Here is a 21,091-nt window from a genome sequence, read left to right on the forward strand (position 1 = left end):
GTAGCAGGACATAGAGCTGGAAATGGACACACGATACCTGTCACCATTATTTAGCCAAAGACAAATCCAAGAGTTTCTGTGGACAAAAGAAAGTAACCAGCAACCCAAACCATCCTTTGAGATTTTCCAGTCAAAACAATTCCCTGATTAGGTGCTCACCTCCTGGTGGCAGTAACTTTCCAAAGTCTCCACAGCCCAGCCAAGTCCAAACACAACAGCTCTGGGCTCTGGAGAAGAATGAGCTTGGCTCTTTGCTTGATGTTTTATATATTCTCCGAAGACCACGCCCATTTCCTCCAAGTGATAGAGTTATCAAACCTTAGGAAAGGTATAGGTGCACATAATTAGATTTTTACAGAGTTGAAAACACACCCTGATGCCAGTGATTGACATCAAACCTTTTGAAACCTGTTTAATCCAATTGCCACAACCCAATCTCTGGTATAAAAAAAAAAAGTCACAACTTGAGTTCACCTTTGTAATCCATGAAATTGTTGTTTGGAAAATAAATGATCTCCCCAAATATGAAAAAAACAAAAAAACAAAACAAGTCCCTGAGGTATTCAATTTCTGCAAGATTCAAGTCCTTATCCACTGAATGAGGCTCAGATAATTCGTTTAAGGAAGATTCACCATTTAAGACAAAAGTAAAGGCTTTCTTTAGGTGCCATCTGGTCCTGGCAGGGGTTTGTTTTGGGGTCTTCTCTGCTCCTCATTGTATGTGATGCTGATAATGAGCAAAGAGCTGTTTCTTTGGGGGGCTCTTGGCCTTTGGTCCATGATGAGCCACAACAAGTACAGACAGTTCTCTGAGCATCTTCCCCTCATTCACTCTTCCATGATGCTGCCAACATTCTTCTGATCCTAGTTGTTTCTCAGTTTAGAGAATTAGCACTGACCTAAGAACTATGCAATTCTCAAACCTTTTGGTCTCAGCGCCACTTTACACTCTTAAAAATGACTGAGGGGCTTCCCTGGTGGCGCAGTGGTTGAGAATCTGCCTGCTAATGCAGGGGACACGGGTTCGAGCCCTGGTCTGGGAAGATCCCACATGCCGCGGAGCAACTGGGCCCGTGAGCCACAATTACTGAGCCTGCGCGTCTGGAGGGGCCGCGATAGTGAAAGGCCCACGCACCGCGATGGAGAGTGGCCCCCACACCGCGATGGAGAGTGGCCCCCACACCGCGATGAAGAGTGGCCCCCGCTTGCCGCAACTAGAGAAAGCCCTCGCACAGAAACGAAGACCCAACACAGCCAAAAATAAATTAAATAAATAAATAAATAAAGTAGCTATTAAGTTAAAAAAAAAAAAAATGACTGAGGACCCCAAAGAGATTTTATTTATGTGGATTATAGCTGTCTATATTTAACCTATTAGAATTTTAAATTGAGGAAAATTTTAAATACTCATTCATTCTTACAAGGTAACAATAAAAAAATTGCATGTTAACATACATCAATATTAACAAAAAAGTAAAAGATTTCTAACAAAGTAATTATGAAACATACTTATGTTTTCCAAAACAAATAATTGCATGGGAAAAGTGGCATTATTTTATATTTTTTCAAATCCCTAATTCTGGCTTAATAGAAGACATCCAGACTCTCATGTCTGCTTCTGAATTCAGTCTGTGGTGATACCACAGGTCATGTAGCATCTAGAAAACTCAGGAAAGAATGGGAGTGAGGAAGGTAAATAACTTCTTAATATTGTTAAGAAAATAGTTTTAACATCACAGACCTTCGAGGAGAGTTTCAGGGATTCCTAGCAGTCCCTGAACCGCATTTGAGATCCTCTGACTTAGAAATTTTAAAACACAGTTGACCCTTGAACATCACAGGGACATTAGGAGTGCCAAAGCCCGACACAGTGGAAAATTCACATGTAACTTAGAGTCGGCCCTCCACATGCGTGCTTCCTCAGCATCCGAGGATTCAACCAACCCCAGATCATGTGGGACTATAGCATTTGGTATTGAAAAAAATCCATATATGAGTGGACCCACACAGTTCAAACCTGTGTTGTTCAAGTCAACTGTACTAGATTGAAAGGTGTGAGTTGAGAGTTTATGAAAGCTAGCAGATAGAATATTAAAGCCAAAGCCAGCGTATGGATAATTACTTCACACCTGTAAAGCAAGTGTGACCACTGTTTTGATGAGATGAGGAGTTTAAAAAGTGACACATTTGGTCCACTTATTTGCCACTAAAATCCATTTGATCAGTTTTTAAGCATTCGAAGTCTCCTCCCCTCAAAGAAAAACAAACTCTAGTTTTATCTTATTCCCCCCTCACTTTAACCAGAAAATAGAATGCCGAAGAGCTAGGAAATGAACCACCAGTTAGACAACTTCAAACGAAGACACCTGGGATTTCATGGTTTCTAGCTCTGTGACCTTGAGCAGGTCACAATTTTTCTGCTCTCAGTTTCTGGACCTATAAAAGGGCCTACCTCCTTCAGATGACCGTCTGGATAGTTTGAGATAAGGAATGTGAATGCTGGCTTCCAAATTCTCAAGCCTTCTAAAATGTTATTGATTACGATTATGTTATTATGGTTATAAGACTGCTCACGGGACATATAAACCTTCCCTTCTCTTTAAGTGGAGAGATTGCCCTCTATTCTTTCCTCATTTGTGTGTCCCAAAGTCCTTCTCCAATTAAGTTCTTACAAGCTGCTGATGGGATGCCCTGATGAGCAGTGTAATCTAAGGTCTGAGATTCCCAAGGCTGAACACAATCACTGTAATGCATCTCCTGTCAGGTTATCCCTATATGCAAACCTCCAAAGGAAGAGAGACACTGCTAACACCGAGTTCAGGGGAAAGCATAAAGAGGTCTCAACCTCCCTCTCCCTCTGCCCTCCAAGAAAATTCTCTAACAGTGTTAAGCAAGAAGAATGATTGCAGCATGGAGAAAATATACATGGGGATGGTCTGGCTGCAGCTGAAGCAGCTCCCACTGACATATCAGAAGTAAAGTCCCAGCCTTCAGTGAGCGTGATTGATGGTGAAGTACACTTGCCTTGGTTCAGGTTCCCAACACACTTCAGAAGTTATAGAATGCTGTCTGGACAAAAATCAGGAGTGAATTACACATCTGAAGTAACCATGACCTAGAAAAGACCCAAAGGCAGGAAATTTCAGTGGAAAGTCACTGAAAGAAAAAAGCAACCAGAAGTAACTTGGCTAAATTGGGTAACATGAGTATAAGATTAAACATTGGCATGTTTAGAAATTCCCAGTCCCAAGTTAATAAAACTGGGGTCATGAGAATTCTCCTTACTTTACCATCTGCGCTTATCAACCCACTCAACCTCTTCCCAGCCCTAAAAAAACATTGCTTGGAGGAGGAAATATAATTCTGCAGCAGCATTTGAATTTCACCTCAAATAAGACTATATTTCTACATCTGGAGAGATATCTCAATCCAAATTTATTCTAAGCTATTCTGATTTAAGTCAAATCAGTTTGGACAAATAAAATTGCCAAAACATAATATCATCTCCCTTTCCTCATGTATAAAACAAAGCATCTTGCATCCTACTGAAATAATGACTAAAATCTTAATAAATCATGAGTAAAATTTTAATTTAATAAATAATATATTCATGTGGTTTTACAATAACTATAATTGTCTCTCCTTTTCCTTTTTCTAGCTTTGAAGGCCTCACCTTCTAAAAAACGGTGCAACTCCATTGCCGCCCTGAAGGCAACCTCACAGGAGATTGTGTCCTCAATTAGCCAGGAATGGAAGGATGAGAAGCGTGATTTGCTGACTGAAGGGCAAAGTTTTAGCAGCCTTGATGAAGAAGGTAAAGACATGGAACTTAAAAAAAGAAGAAAAGAAAAAAGTTCATGTGATTTTACTTGTATAAATAATGTAAACTCACAGTAGAAAAATGAGAAAATACTTTCTCTAGGAAACAAAGTCTCTTAACTAATTTTTAAAATGATGTTTACAGTATGACACAGTTAATGTAAAATTTTTATAACACGTAAACAATACCGTATATGGTTTATGGTAAAAAAAAAAATTAAAACAGACTAAAATATTCAGAAACAAAGATCTATAATCCCACTACCTGAAGGTAACACATCTGAAGGTTTTAGTGTTTTTACTAGTAGACCTTGGTCTGGGCTTGTATATATATTTTTTTCAAACATACACACACATTATATACATATACATACATACATACACAATGTAACAGTGAATTACCAATTTATTTAGGTCCTCTTTAATGAGTTTAATAAAAGTTTTATCATTTTCTCCTGACATGTCATATATTCCTACCTTTTGTTAGATTTATTTCTCAAATGGTTATAGAGATAAAGACATAGATATGTATTTTCTGTCTTTTCAGGTAATGTGTATATATATATATATATATATATTTTTTTTTTTTTTTTCTAAATGACAAAAATGATTTAATGGAGTGGCTGGGGTTTCTGACAAATACCAACCTAAAAGGCCAAACAAAGAGTCATTCCCAAGAGCATCAACTTTGCAGGCTACCCTCTATTAATTTCATCAACCACCCATCAGAAGTCTGTTGCAAAGGGTCTGATGGCAGATCACCATTTGGGCAGACCTTTGGAAAGAAAGCCTCCCGTTTCCTCTGGCTCAATTTCTGCCTGCATCAGGGAACTACAGAAGTTAAATCTGCACTCAGAAAGGGCGTGTCTGAATCTCAGTGATACTTGAGTGTCTGAGAGAAACTCTGTTCTCTATTTCTGTTTCACAAAGGACCCATAATGCATGAAGCTGACAAAGCAATGATTAAGGCTGAGCTTCCTACAGCCTCAAACAGTGTTGCTTAAATTGGGGATTTGGGGAGCACACCAAAATCCCGCCCAAGTGTTGACCTTTGGCAGAGTTTCTCTTCAGCACCACCCTCTTCTCTTTTTCTCTGGTGCTGGGGAAGGAGTCTTGGGCTTAGAATGATCTGACATACGTTTATTGAGTGCCTACTGTGTGCCAGGCACTGTTTTAGGATCTTGAAATTTGGCTTCAAATCCAAGATCCACCAGTCTTAGCTATGGACCTAGCTGTGGACCCTTAATATCTGAGCCTCACTTTCCACATCAGTAACTGGGGCTAATTGTACTACCTTCTTCACAGGGATATTTTGATAATTCACGTGGATAATATATAGCATAGAACCTGGCACAAAGTAGGTGCTCAATAAGCATTGCATTTAATAGGATCTGTTTCCAATACCCCTGGAAAACTCCTCCCACGTTGGCACCTTTCGAGACTATTCAAAGTTGCCCCATCCAGGTGCTCCATATTCTGAGACAATCAACCACTATCACACTTTTGCATTAAAGAACATTCTGGAAAATGAATACAATACAGCGTTAGTATTATTTAAAGAATGGCTTAATAAGGTACCTTCCCAGAAATGTTTAGGTTTAAACTTCCACTCATCCTTTTTTTTTTTTAACATCTTTATTGGAGTATAATTTCTTTACAATGGTGTGTTAGTTTCTGCTTTATAACAAAGTGAATCAGCTATACATATACATATATCACCATATCTCCTCCCTCTTGCTTCTCCCTCCCATCCTCCCTATTCCACCCCTCTAGGTGGTCACAAAGCACCAAGCTGATCTCCCTGTGCTATGCGGCTGCTTCCACTAGCTATCTATTTTACATTTGGTAATGTATATATGTCCATGCCACTCTCTCACTTCGTCCCGGGTTACCCTTCCCCATCCCCGTGTCCTCAAGTCCATTCTCTATGTCTGCATCTTTATTCCTGTCTTGCCCCTTGGTTCTTCAGAACCATGTTTTTTTTTTTTTTAGATTCCATATATATGTGTTAGCATACGGTATTTGTTTTTCTCTTTCTTATTTTTATTTTTCACATCTTTATTGGAGTATAATTGCTTTACAATGCTGTGTTAGTTTCTGCTTTTTAACACACTGAATCAGCTATACATGTACATATATCCGCATATCTCCTCCCTCTTGGGTCTCCCTCCCACCCTCTCTATCCCACCCCTCTAGGTGGTCACAAAGCACGGAGCTGATCTCCCTGTGCTATGCAGCTGCTTCCCACTAGCTATCTATATTACATTTGGTAGTATATCTAAGACCATGTCACTCTCTCACTTTGTCCCAGCTTACCCTTCCCCCTCCCCATGTCCTCAAGTCCATTCTCTGTCTTCATCTTTATTCCTGTCCTGCCCCTAGGTTCTTCAGAACCTCTTTTTTTTTTTTTTTAGATTCCATATATATGTGCTAGCATACGGTGTCTCTTTTTCTCTTTCTGACTTACTTCACTCTGTGAAGTGTGAAGACTCTAGGTCCAGACTCTAGGTCCATCCACCTCACTACAAATAACTCAATTTCGTTTCTTTTTATGGCTGAGTAATATTCCATTGTATATATGTGCCGCATCTTCTTTATCCATTCATCTGTCGATGGACACTTAGGTTGCTTCCATGTCCTGGCTATTGTAAATAGTGCTGCAATAAACACTGTGGTACATGACTCTTTTTGAATTATGGTTTTCTCAGGGTATATGCCCAATAGTGGGATTGCTGGGTTGTATGGTAGTTCTATTTCTAGTTTTTTACAGAACCTCCATACTGTTCTCCATAGTGGCTGTATCAATTTACATTCCCACCAACAGTGAAAGAGGGTTCCCTTTTCTCCACATCCTCTCCAGCATTTAATGTTTGCAGACTTTTTGATGATGGCCATTCTGACTGGTGTGAGGTGATACCTCATTGTAGTTTTGGTTTGCATTTCTCTAATGATTAGTGATGTTGAGCATTCTTTCATGTGTTTGTTGGCAATCAGTATATCTTCTTTGGAGAAATGTCTATTTAGGTCTTCTGCCCATTTTTGGATTGGGTTGTTTGTTTTTTTGATATTGAGCTGCATGAGCTGCTTGCAAATTTTGGAGATTAATCCTTTGTCAGTTGCTTCATTGGCAAATATTTTCTCCCATTCTGAGGGTTGTCTTTTCGTCTTGTTTATCGTTTCCTTTGCTGTGCAAAAGCTTTTAAGTTTCATTAGGTCCCATTTGTTTATTTTTGTTTTTATTTCCATCTCTCTAGGAGGTGGGTCACAAAGGATCTTGCTGTGATTTATGTCATAGAGTGTTCTGCCTATGTTTTCCTCTAAGAGTTTTATAGTGTCTGGCCTTACACTTAGGTCTTTAATCCATTTTGAGTTTATTTTCATGTATGGTGTTAGGGAATGTTCTAATTTCATTCTTTTACATGTAGGTGTCCAGTTTTCCCAGCATCACTTATTGAAGAAGCTGTCTTTTCTCCATTGTATATTCTTGCCTCCTTTATCAAAAATAAGGTGACCATATGTGCGTGGGTTTATCTCTGGGCTTTCTATCCTGTTCCATTGATCTATATTTCTGTTTTTGTGCCAGTACCATACTATCTTGATTACTGTAGCTTTGTAGTATAGTTGGAAGTCAGGGATCCTGATTCCTCCAGCTCCATTTTTCTTTCTCAGGATTGCTTTGACTGTTCGGGGTCTTTTGTGTTTCCATACAAATTGTGAAATCTTTCGTTTTAGTTCTATGAAAAATGCCATTGATAGTTTGGTAGGGATCACAATGAATCTGTAGATTGCTTTGGGTAGTATAGTCATTTTCACAATGTTGATTCTTGCAATCCAAGAACATGGTACAGCTCTCCATCTGTTTGTATCATCTTTAATTTCTTTCATCAGTGTCCTATAGTTTTCTGCATACAGGTCTTTTGTCTCCTTAGGTAGGTTTATTCCTAGGTATTTTATTCTTTTTGTTGCAGTGGTAAAGGGGAGTGTTTCCTTAATTTCTCCTTCAGATTTCTCATCATTAGTGTATAGGAATGCAAGAGATTTATGTGCATTAATTTTGTATCCTGCTACTTTACCAAATCCATTGATTAGCTCTAGTAGTTTTCCAGTGGCATCTTTAGGATTCTCTATGTATAGTATCATGTCGTCTGCAAACAATGACAGATTTACTTCTTCTTTTCTGATTTGGATTCCTTTTATTTCTTTTTCTTCTCTGATTGCTGTGGCTAAAACTTCCAAAACTATGTTGAATAGTAGTGGTGAGAGTGGACAACCTTCTCTTGTTCCTGATCTTAGTGGAAATGCTTTCAGTTTTTCACCATTGAGAACGATGTTAGCTGTGCGTTTCTCATATATGGCCTTTATTATGTTGAGGTAAGTTCCCTCTATGCCTAGTTTCTAGAGGGTTTTTATCATAAATGGGTGTTGAATTTTGTCTAGAGCTTTCTCTGCATCTATTGAGTTGATCACATGGCTTTTCTCCTTCAATTTGTTAATATGGTTTATCACATTGATTGATTTGCATATATTGAAGAATCCTTGGATTCCTGGGATAAACCCCACTTGATCATGGTGTATGATCCTTTTAATCTGCTGTTGGATTCTGTTTGCTAGTATTTTGTTGAGGATTTTTGCATCTATGTTCATCAGTGATATTGACCTGTAGTTTTCTTTCTTTGTGAACATCTTTGCCTGATTTTGGTATCAGGGTGATGGTGACCTCGTAGAATGAGTTTGGGAGTGTTCCTGCCTCTGCTATATTTTGGAAGAGTTTGAGAAGGATAGGTGTTAGCTCTTCTCTAAATGTTTGATAGAATTCACCTATGAAGCCATCTGGTCGTGGGCTTTTGTTTGTTGGAAGATTTTTAATCACAGTCTCAATTTCAGTACTTGTGCTTGGTCTGTTTATATTTTCTGTTTCTTCCTGGTTCAGTCTCAGAAGTTTGTGCCTTTCTAAGAATTTGTCCACTTCTTCCAGGTTGTCCATTTTATTGGCATATAGTTGCTTGTAGTAATCTCTCATGATCCTTTGTATTTCTGCAGTGCCAGTTGTTACTTCTCCTTTTTCATTTCTAATTCTGTTGATTTGAGTCTTCTCCCTTTTTTTCTTGATGAGTCTGGCTAATGGTTTATCAATTTTGTTTATCTTCTCAAAGAACCAGCTTTTAGTTTTATTGATCTTAGCTATTGTTTCCTTCATTTCTTTTTCATTTATTTCTGATCTGATCTTTATGATTTCTTTCCTTCTGCTAACTTTGGGGGGTTTTTTTGTTCTTCTTTCTCTAATTACTTTAGGTGTAAGGTTAGGTTGTTTATTTGAGATGTTTCTTGTTTCTTGAGGTAGGATTATATTGCTATAAACTTCCCTCTTAGAATTGCTTTTGCTGCATCCCATAGGTTTTGGGTCATCGTGTTTTCATTGTCATTTGTTTCTAGGTATTTTTTTATTTCCTCTTTGATTTCTTCAGTGATCTCTTGGTTATTTAGTAGTATACTGTTTAGCCTCCATGTGTTTGTATTTTTTACAGATTTTTTTCCTGTAATTGCTATCTAGTCTCATAGCATTGTTGTTGGAAAAGATACTTGATACGATTTCAGTTTTCTAAATTTACCAAGGCTTGATTTGTGACCCAAGATATGATCTATCCTGGAGAATGTTCCATGAGCACTTGAGAAGAAAGTGTATTCTGTGTAGAGAATGGACTTGAGGACACAGGGAGGAGGAAGGGTAAGCTGGGACGAAGTGAGAGAGTAGCAAGGACTTATATATACTAACAAATGTAACATAGATAGCTAGTGGGAAGCAGCTGCATAGCACAGGGAGATCAGCTCAGTGCTTTGTGACCACAGGGGTGGGATAGGGAGGGTGGGAGGGAGACTCAAGGGGGAGGAGATATGAGGATATATGTATATGTATAGCTGATTCACTTTGTTATAAAGCAGAAACTAACACACCATTGTAAAGCAATTATACTCCAATAAAGATGTTAAAAAAAAAAAGTAAAAGATAGTGCATTCTGTTGTTTTTGGATGGAATGTCCTATTATTATCAATTAAGTCCATCTTGTTTAATGTGTCATTTAAAGCTTGTGTTTCTTTATTTATTTCATTTGGGGTGATCTGTCCATTGGTGAAAGTGGGGTGTTAAAGTCCTCTACTATGATTGTGTTATTGTCGATTTCTGCTTTTATGGCTGTTAGCATTTGCCCTATGTATTGAGGTGCTCCTATGTTGGCTGCATAAATATTTGCAATTGTTCTATCTTCTTCTTGGATTGATCCCTTGATCCTTATGTAGTGTCCTTCTTTGTCTCTTGTAATAGTCTTTATTTTAAAGTCTCTTTTGTCTGATATGAGAATTGCTACTCCAGCTTTCTTTTGATTTCCATTTGCATAGAATATCTTTTTCCATCCCCTCACTTTCAGTCTGTATGTGTCCCTAGGTCTGAAGTGGGTCTCTTGCATATATTTGGGTCTTGTTTTTGAATCCATTCAGCCAGTCTGTGTCTTTTGGTTGGAGCATTTAATCCATTTACATTTAAGGTAATTATTGATATGTATGTTCCTATTACCATTTTCTTAATTGTTTTGGGTTTGTTATTTTAGGTCTTTTCCTTCTCTTGGTTTCCTGACTAGAGAAGTTCCTTTAGCATTTGTGGTAATGCTGGTTTGGTAGTGCTGAATTCTCTTAGCTTTTGCTTGTCTGTAAAGGTTTTAATTTCTCCATAGAATCTGAATGAGATGCTTTCTGGGTAGAGTAATGTTGGTTGTTGGTTTTTCCCTTTCATCACTGTAAATATGTCCTGCCACTCCCTTCTGGCTTGCAGAGTTTCTGCTGAAAGATCAGCTGTTAACTTTATGGGGATTCCCTTGTATGTTATTTGTTGTTTTTCCCTTGCTGCTTTTAATATTTTTTCTTTGTATTTAATTTTTAAAAGTTTGATTGACATGTGTCTTGGCATGTTTCTCCTTGGATTTATCCTGTATGGGACTCTCTGTGCTTCCTGGACTTGTTTATTTCCTTTCCCATATTAGGGAAGTTTTCATCTATAATCTCTTCAAGTATTTTCTCAGTCCCTTTCTTTTTCTCTTCTTCTTCTGGGACCCCTATAATTTGAACGTTGGTGCATTTAATGTGGTCCCAGAGGTCTCTGAGACTGTCCTCAGTTCTTTTCATTCTTTTTTCTTTATTCTGCTCTGCAGTAGTTATTTCCACTATTTTATCTTCCAGGTCACTTATCCGTTCTTCTGCCTCAGTTATTCTGCTATTGATCCCTTCTAGAGAATTTTTAATTTCATTTATTGTGTTGTTTATCATTGTTTGTTTGCTCTTTAGTTCTTCTAGGTCCTTGTTAAACGTTTCTTGTATGTTCTCTATTCTATTTCCAAGATTTTGCATCGTCTTTACTATCATTATTCTGGATTCTTTTTCAGGTAGACTGCCTGTTTCCTCTTCATTTGTTTGGTCTGGTGGGTTTTTACCTTGCTCTTTCATCTGCTGTGTGTTTCTCTGTCTTCTCATTTTGCTTCACTTACTTTGTTTGGGGTCTCCTTTTCGCAGGCTGCAGGTTCGTAGTTCCCGTTGTTTTTGGTGTCTGCTCCCAGTGACTAAGGTTGGTTCAGTGGGTTGTGTAGGCTTCCTGGTGGAAGGGACTAGTCCCTGTGTTCTGGTGGATGAGGCTGGATCTTGTCTTTCTGGTGGGCAGGACCACGTCCAGTGGTGTGTTTTAGGGTGTCTGTGACCTTATTATGATTTTAGGCAGCCTCTCTGCTAATGGGTGGGGTTGTGTCCCTGTCTTGCTAGGTTGGCATAGGGTGTCCAGCACTGTAGCTTGCGGGTCGATGAGTGGAGCTGGGTCTTAGCGTTGAGATGAAGATCTCTGGGAGAGATTTCGCTGCTTGATATTATGTAGAGCCGGGAGGTCTCTGGTGGACCAGTGTCCTGAACTCGGCTCTCCCACCTCAGAGGCACAGGCCTGATACCTGGCCGGAGCACCAAGACCCTGTTAGCCACACAGCTCAGAAGAAAAGGGAGAAGAAAAGAAAGAAATAAAAAAATTATAAAATGAAATAAAGTTATTAAAATTAAAAATTAAAAAATTATTAAAAATTAAAAAATTAAACAGTAATTTTAAAAAGAATATAAAGAAAGAAAGGAGCAACCAAAGCGAAAAACAAATCCACCAATGATAACAAGCACTAAAAAGTATACTAAAAAAAAAAAAAAGACAGAACCATAGGACAAATGGTAAAAGCAAAGCTATACAGACAAAATCACACAAAGAAGCTTACACATACACACTCACAAAAAGAGAAAAAGGAAAAATGTATATATATCTATATTTAAAAAAAAAGGAAGAGAGCAACCAAATCAATAAAAAAAATCTACCAATGATAATAAACTCTAAATACTAAACTAAGATAAACATAAAACCAGAAACAAATTAGATGCAGAAAGCAAACCCCAAGTCTACAGTTGCTCCCAAAGTCCACTGCCTTGATTTTGGGATGATTCGTTGTATATTCAGGTATTCCAGTGATGCAGGGTACATCAAGCTGATTTTGGAGATTTAATCCACTGCTCCTGAAGCTGCTGGGGAAATTTCTCTTTCTATTCCTTCTTCGCACAGCTCCTGGGGTTCAGCTTTGGATTTGGGCCCACCTCTGTGTGTGGGTCGCCTGAGGGCGTCTGTTCTTCACTCAGACAGGACGGGGTTAAAGGAGCAGCTGATTCGGGGGCTCTGGCTCACTCAGGCCGGGGGGAGGGAGGGGTACGGATGTGGGGCGAGCCTGCGGCGGCAGAGGCCACCGTGACATTGCACCAGCCTGAGGTGCGCCGTGCGTTCTCCCAGGGAAATTGTCCCTGGATCACAGGACTCTGGCAGTGGCGGGCTGCACGGGCTCCTGGGAGGGGAGGTGTGGATAGTGACCTGTGCTTGCACACAGGCTTCTTGGTGGCTCCAGCAGCAGTCTTAGTGTCTCATGCCCGTCTCTGGGGTCCACGCTGATAGCTGCGGCTCATGCCCGTCTCTGGAGCTTGTTTAGGCGGTGCTCTGAATCCCCTCTCCTTGTGCACCCCAAAACAATGGTCTCTTGCCTCTTAGGCAGGTCCAGACTTTTTCCCGGACTCCCTCCCGGGTAGCTGTGGCACACTAGCCCCCTTCAGGCTGTGTTCACGCAGCCAACTCCCGTCCTCTCCCTGAGATCTGACCTCTGAAGCCCGAGCCTCAGCTCCCAGCCCCCGCCTGCCCCGGCGGGTGAGCAGACAAGCCTCTCGGGCTGGTGAGTGCTGGTCAGCACCGATCCTCTGTGCGGGAATCTCTCCACTTTGCCCTCTGCACCCCTGTTGCTGCGCTCTCCTCCGTGGCTCTGAAGCTTCCCCCCCACCCACCCCTCGTCTCCACCAGTGAAGGGGCTTCCTAGTGTGTGGAAACCTTTCCTCCTTCACAGCTCCCTCCCACTGGTGCAGGTCCCATCCCTATTCTTTTGTCTCTGTTTTTCCTTTTTTCTTTTGCCCTACCCAGGTACGTGGGGAGTTTGTTGCCTTTGGGGAAGTCTGAGGTCTTCTGCCAGCGTTCAGTAGGTGTTGTGTAGGAGTTGTTCCACATGTAGATGTATTTCTGATGTATTTGTGGGGAGGAAGGTGATCTCCATGTTTTACTCCTCCACCATCTTGAAGGTCTCTCCCCAGGTAGTATATTTTTAAGGTTTGGTTTTTCTGGCTGTTTGTTGCTACTGCATAGCCCTCACATCTTTTTTTTCTTTCTTTCTTACTTGCTAACTAGGACTTCTGGTACAATGATGAATAGAAGTAGTGATTGTGGGCAGCCTTGCATCATCCTGATTTTAAAGGGAATGCTTCTAATGTTTCACTGCTGAGAAAGAATTTTGCTGTATTTGATGCCCATAATCAAGTCAAGGAAGTTTCTTTTTATTCCTAGTTTCTAAAGTTTTTATCAGGAATGAGTGTTGCATTTTATCAAATATTTTTCTCTATCGAGTTGATCATTTGGATTTTCTCTTCTAATCCTGTAAGAGGAAGTGACATTTTAGATTTTATTATCAGTATATTCTTTTGGGAATGCCAACATTTCCCGAAAATTTCTTTTACTTCCTGTAGAAGATTAGATCTCTTCTGGGATTTTCTTTTCCTCAGTCTTTAGAATAGTGTGTTCATCCTTTTCCCTTCTGCAGCACTTATCCATATCTGCCATGTTGGGTTTCTTTCTCATTTTATAAACCAACTTTTATGCAGATTTAGTGATTTCAGCAAGAGTTACTGAATTGCCCTTGCTCCTCTCTCTGAGTTGATGGCTCCAGTTTCTGACAGGCGTCCACCTCTTTCCCTAAACTTCCCTGCATTGGCATCTCCCTACCACACTGCCTAATTTTCTAGGATAAACTTATTTTTAAACTGTGAGAGTTAAACTGTCAAATAGTGTGCTCAATATGGCTTCTATCAGCTATACCTCAATAAAAATGTATATATTGCTTCTAAAGTTTAAGCCATGAGTCCAGTTGTTAATCTTAAGGGATAAGTATAATAAATACACTACACAGCATCTAGAAAGTCTGGAAACATAGGAAGCAGTGCCCAAATTATGCTTTTTTCAACTGAACTATTGGACCCATTGCTTTAGATCTAAAGGTACTTCACCAGAAAAGGTCTCTTAAGGTTGAGGAAAAACCTATTGAGCATATTCTTTGAAACTGTTAACGTACTATTTTTAAATGAGTTTATCTTGACAATTCTCTGCATCTACAAAGTTTGCTGCAAGGTTCGGCCTTTCTATAATGCTCTATACTTGGGGACTTCCCCTTTCGTAGTGCACCAAGTCATTACCAAATTTCCCTCCAGTTTTTAATCATTTGTTTTCTGTCATTCTCAGTATGTCTGGGTTGTATTAGTTTTCTTTTGCCATGTGACAAATTACCAGAAAGTTAGTTAGCAGCTTATTATAACCTCCATTTATTAGCTCACAGTTGTATAAGTCAGAAGACTAGCAAGGCTTACCTGGGTTCTCCGACACAGCTTTTTGGGGTCTCAAAAACTGGGATCAAGGTGTCAGCTAGGCTGAGTTCTCATCTGGAGTTTCCGGAGAAGAATCCTCCTCCAAGCTCATCCTGTTGTTGGCAGAATTCCCTTCCTTGCAGTTGTAGAGCTGAAGTCCCATGTCATTGGTGTCTAACAGCTGTGGGCCAGGCTCAGCCCCTAAAGATCATCCTCATTCCTTGCCATGCAGCCCCCCTCCATGTTCAGATGGAGAATTTCTTGCAGGTCAATCCCCCTTACACTTGGAATCTCTGCCATCACCATCTCTGACCTCTAGACACAAATTTAAAGAGCTCACGTGACTAGGCCAGGCTCACCTGAATAATCTTTCCTTTGACTAACTCAGAGTTAACTGATTAGTAGCCTTAATTACATCTGCAAGATTCCTTTTGCCACATAAGATAAAATAATCACAGGAGTGATATCTCATCATTCTCACAGCTTCCACCCACACTCAAAGGGAGATTATACAAGGGTGCAGGTCACTGAGAGTCATCCTAGGATTCTGCCCACCACACTAGTTATTTTAAAAAGCTGAAGGGGATGGGCACATAAGGAAACAGTTCTCTACTTCAAAGAACTGCTCCTAAGGGTCAGCTACCCAGTGTTCCGGTGCTGTCTGACCTGGGCCTGAGTCACTGGACAGGTAGTGTTTTTCTGTATTCCGTCACTTAGCGAGCCTCTGGTTTATGAAATCAGGCTGAGTATGCCCAAGACCTGAGTCTGCATTAGTTGTTCTCAGTCTAGCTCTATCCGCCTTATAGTTAGTAGTGATTCATTGGAATCTGATGTGAGGTTATTTTTCAGATTCCGTTTTCTATGTCACTGAGAGTTTTCATATTTTTCTGTATTTAATGAGAAGGTGGGATCAAGTATACTGAAGATTGCTAGCCAACTGTCGTATTGAAGCCTTTCTGATTTTTGCATGTTGAGCATGTTGTTACTTGTGTTTTTATATGATTATCATCTGTTATTCATCATGGCGGTTCTTTATTTTGATCTGAATCGGATGCACAGCTGCACCATCTCATACATTTTAATGTGTGTCTGGATTCCTAGTCCAGAGTCCAGGCCTTCTGTGCTTGCCCCCTTCTCCCTCCATGCCTCGCCCCACCTCTCCATCTATATCCCTCCAAGTCCAAAATCCAAACCTCACACTCACGTGATAGTGCCTATTAGGATCAATTTCCATTCGTTCACTTCCTGGCAGTACGTAATTTTGAGCCTATTGTGCCTATAAAGGAATACCAGAAACACCGTAAGGTTATATTGTATTTATTATCATCTGTTTTAGTTTAGTTTGGGGAAGTGATTAAAAAGAATCCACAGTACAGCATCGTGACACGAGCTAATAATACTGTATTGCATATTTGAAAGTTGCTAAGAGAGGAGATCTTAAAAATGCTCATCACCGGAAAAAAATGCTGTAACTGTGGTGATAGGACGTTAACTCAACTTACTGTGATGATCATTTCACAATATATACATATATCTAATCACTACGTTGTATACCTTAAAACTAATACATTGTTATATGTCAGCTATAGTTTCAAAATAAATAAAATATCTCCACTGCTGAAAAATAAATCAGCTTGAGCCCAACTATAGAACTTTAAAGACAGGATTCATCCACAGGGTTCTATCTCTGGGAACGTGCATGTCTCTTTTTAAAAGAGCTCTGTTCTGTGTGGCTGGACCTTTAAACAAAATACTATCTCTGACAAGCTGGCCAATAATGAATGTGAATTTGTCCAAAGTTTAGGATAGGATGATTAAAAATGATCCAGATTCAACTCTCAAAAAAAAAAAAAAATCCACATAGAGAGAGTAGGCTGGGTCACTGCTCAGCCTTGACTGTTCTACTTTCCTGATGACGGAGGGCTCTTGCATAAGTATTTTCATAGGTACCTACATTTTAAAGAAAAATAAGAGTTTTCTCCTTTTTAAAAAGGCAGCCTTGCTGTTACAATATAATGTCAAGAAGAGCTGTGGATCATATTCAGAGATGTATGTGGGCTCAAACAGGGTTAAGGTATAGCTGGCTGTTAGTCTGTGAAGCATTTGTTTCTTGGCTCTTAACAAGTCTGAGTTCTTAGATCTGCACTGAGAATCACAGATATGGGCATAGCCTCAGGAGAGGAAAGCAAGTTCACTGTCTGTTTATACATTTGCCAATCATCCTTTTAATCTCTGTCGAATTATCTCCTTAAGCTCCTAGGAGCTTTTTATGTCATCTTTCGAAACAGTAAATCACTTTATTAGGTTTTTAAAAGAACATTCATAATGGCATTTCCATAAGCCATTTTGTAAATTAATGCAATTTCCTTTCTGTTTAACCTGTTTGCAAGAAGCTATTTTACATTTCTGCTGCAGTTCAGAAGAGCACAGTTATTTCGTAATTTAATTTGCAGCCTGGTATGTAGAATGAATGCCTTTGACTCATTTAAATTATTATATACACTAAAGCAGCATTTCTTACCGATATTCACGAGTGTTTGTTTTGCTTTTTGTCACCCAGCATTGGGATCCCGACACAGGCCAGACCTGGTGCCTAGCACTCCATCGCTGTTTGAAGCTGCTTCCTTGGCGACCACAATTTCATCTTCTTCCTTGTACGTCAGTGAACATTATCCACACGACAGGACTACGCTTTATTCAAGCAGGTAATACTTAGTGCAATCAAACTACCAGTAGGCTATTACCACACTAACATCACAGCTAGCCAGTATCTCTGAATGAGAACAAGTCGTCCCTAACAACCAGGATGGGACCATCGCCTGCCCTGTAAGTAAGAGAAAGAGAGAAAATGCTGGATATTTACTGTGACAGGAGGGAAAACCCTCCTGATTTTTCTGTACGGTTAATCATTATGTCCTGTAGAAACTATGTACTTCACTCTGTGGAAGAAGATGAATCTTTCATCATTTTTATTTTAATAATCGTATGAGTGGATTTCTTAAGCAAGCACTCTTGGTTAATATTTACACAAATAGCTACAAAGTATCTGAATATTTTCTTTCTGTATGAGTGACCTTGATAACTACTGATAGAATAACAGCCCCCGCAAATTGTCCATATCCTAATCCCTGGTATCTGTGATGCTGTTACCTTATATAGCAAAAGGGGCTTTCTTTTTTTTTAATTTTTTTAACATCTTTATTGGAGTATAATTGCTTTGCAATGTTGTGTTAGTTTCTGCTGCATATCAAAGTGAATCAGGTGTACGTATACATGTTTCCCCGTATCCCCTCCCTCTTGCGCATCCCTCCCTCCAACCCTCCCTATCCCACCCCTCTAGGTGGTCACAAAGCACTGAGCTGATCTCCCTGTGCTATGCAGCTGCTTCCCACTAGCTATCTATTTTACGTTTGGTAGTGTATATATGTCCATGCCACTCTCTCACTTTGTCCCAGCTTACCCTTCCCCCTCCCCATGTCCTCAAGTCCATTCTCTATGTCTGCATCTTTATTCCTGTCCTGCCCCTAGGTTCTTCAGAACCATATTTTTTTTTTTTTTAGATTCCATATATATGTGTTAGCATACGGTATTTGTTTTTCTCTTTCTGACTTACTTCACTCTGTGTGACAGACTCTAGGTCCATCCACCTCACTACAAGTAACTCAGTTGCATTTCTTTTTATGGCTGAGTAATATTCCACTGTGTATATGTGCCACATCTTCCTTATCCATTCATCTGTTGATGGACACTTAGGTTGCTTCCATGTCCTGACTACTGTAAATAGAGCTGCAGTGAACATTTTAGTACATGACTCTTTTTGAATTATGGTTTTTTCAGGGTATATGCCCAGTAGTGGGATTGCTGGGTCATATGGTAGTTCTATTTTTAGTTTTTTAAGGAACCTCCATACTGTTCTCCATAGTGGCTGTATCAATTTACATTCCCACCAACAGGGCAAGAGGGTTCCCTTTTCTCCACACCCTCTCCAGCATTTATTGTTTCTAGATTTTTTGATGATGGCCATTCTGACCGGTGTGAGATGATATCATTGTAGTTTTGATTTGCATTTCTCTAATGATTGATGATGTTGAGCATTCTTTCATGTGTCTGTTGGCAATCTGTATATCTTCTTTGGAGAAATGTCTGTATAGGTCTTCTGCCCATTTTTGGATTGGGTTGTTTGTTTTTTTGATATGGAGCTGCATGAGCTGCTTGTAAATTTTGGAGATTAATCCTTTGTCAGTTGCTTCATTGGCAAATTTTTTCTCCCATTCTGAGGGTTGTCTTTTTTGTCTTGTTTATGGTTTCCTTTGCTGTGCAAAAGCTTTTAAGTTTCAGTAGGTCCCATTTGTTTATTTTTGTTTTTATTTCCATTTCTCTAGGAGGTGGGTCACAAAGGATCTTGCTGTGATTTATGTCATAGAGTGTTCTGCCTATGTTTTCCTCTAAGAGTTTGATAGTGTCTGGCCTTACACTTAAGTCTTTAATCCATTTTGAGTTTATTTTTGTGTATGGTGTTAGGGAGTGTTCTAATTTCATTCTTTTACATGTAGCTGTCCAGTTTTCCCAGCACCACTTATTGAAGAGGCTGTCGCAAAAGGGGCTTTGCCAATATGACTGAGTTAAAGGTCTGGAGATGGGAGGAGTATCCTGAATTATGCAGATAGGCCCAATGTAATCACAGGGTCCTTGTCAGAGGAAGTCAGGAAGATTAGAGTCAGAGAAGGAGATGTGATGGCAGAAGCAGAGGTCAGAGAGAGAGAAAGATTTGAAGATGCTACACTGTTGGCTTTGAAGGTGGAGGACGGGGCATGAGTCAAGGAATGCAGGCAGAGTCTAAATGCCAAAACAGGCAAGGAAACAGATTCTCCCTTAGAGCATCCACAAAGGAACACAGTTCTTCCAACCCCTTGAATTTTAGGACTTCTAACTGCCAGAGCTATAAAGTAATAAATTTGTCTTATTTTAAGACATTAAGTTTATGATAATTTGTCACAGCAGCAATAGGAAACTAATACAGGGACTCTCAAACATTTAAAGTGAATTTGAATATTGGGGAGGGGTACTGAAGTTTCTTAGATAGGAAGTTAATTTCCTCGTCTTATTTTTTTTTTAAACAAAATATTCTCAAACATTGGTTCTAGTAATAGAAAGTACCTCTACAAAGAGGTCACAACATTGTGGGATTAGCTATTTTTTCTATGTTTATATATGCACTTTTGTAACTAGCTTCAATTACAGGTCAGGGATAACTGTATACGTTCTCAAAAATTATCTGTTAAATGTTGAACTGGTTCTTGTCATAATTCAGCTCTCAAGAATCAAGATCAAATTTGTGCAGGTGAAATGTTTTTTATACTGTAATTCATTTCCCCCTCCACCCTAGCAACTTGGTTCACTTCCAGAAAGAGGACTCAATATGGTAGATCCATTTTTAATGTGTGCATGTTTATAAATTCTAGCTTGGTCTTTTGGCAAGTTAAGTTTTGGTAATTGGAGGTTCTAGAAATTCTCTTTTTGTTGCTGTTCCCTTCTCTCTTGGCTAGATACAGGTTAGGTGGTAGCAGGTGAGACAGCCCATCTAGGTCTAGAGAAGAGGAGCAAATGACAAGGTGAATCACAAATCTTGGCTGGGCTTCCGTTTGGATAGCTCTGCTGTAGGAGCAACAGATAAGGCTCCATTGTAAATTATTCAACTCACCTGAACTGTAAAAGGAATTTGGTTAGCTTCCTCAAATTAGAAGAATTTAAAGTGACTTATACCTAAAACGAATGTGTACCTTGAATGTTCAGATTTGTTATGTAAATTTGTCAAGCAACAGTTTTTCCTATCTGTATGGTACAGCTGAAGGCTGTTGTTTTGCTCTCAAATATAAATAGCAGCTAGAAAGATGGCTGGAAAGTTGCAGGAAATTCTTTGCAAGGTCAAAAACAATTCTCATGTGAAGCAGTGGTGGTTTCTTACCATTTGCTACTGTTCTCATTATCAGGGCAGATAGTTGGATATGTATTATTTACTAGAATTTTCAGCACAAAAATAAAAGGGTTTTGTTTGTTTGTTTTTGGTGGCAGTGGTTTTGATTAACTATTCAATCTCTTGGCCAGAGGTATTCAAATCTTGGGTATTCATAAGGTTCCTTCAGGATCTGAATCAGAGTTCCTTCTGACTCCCAATCCTTTCTGGCCAGCTTGGACGCAAGCTACCTCTGCATGCTCCAGGGCTATGGTATAACTCTTGGTAATTTTATTTATGCTGACAGTGGTT

General features: G+C 39.5%; 1 protein-coding gene across 3 annotated transcripts in view; it reads left to right on the forward strand.

Moving 5' to 3' along the window:
• PIP5K1B (phosphatidylinositol-4-phosphate 5-kinase type 1 beta) overlaps nucleotides 1-21,091 on the forward strand; it is a 323,109-nt gene that overhangs the window by 229,074 nt on the left and 72,944 nt on the right. For all 3 annotated transcript variants that reach the window (XM_082403683.1, XM_082403682.1, XM_082403684.1), the window contains 2 exons: nucleotides 3,659-3,814; nucleotides 17,387-17,531. In XM_082403683.1, coding sequence (XP_082259809.1) covers nucleotides 3,659-3,814; nucleotides 17,387-17,531 — 301 coding nt within the window. The remainder of the gene's footprint in view (nucleotides 1-3,658; nucleotides 3,815-17,386; nucleotides 17,532-21,091) is intronic.

The sequence above is a fragment of the Balaenoptera borealis genome, assembly GCF_965194805.1.
Source record: "Balaenoptera borealis genome assembly, chromosome: 8".
NCBI lineage: Eukaryota > Metazoa > Chordata > Mammalia > Artiodactyla > Balaenopteridae > Balaenoptera > Balaenoptera borealis.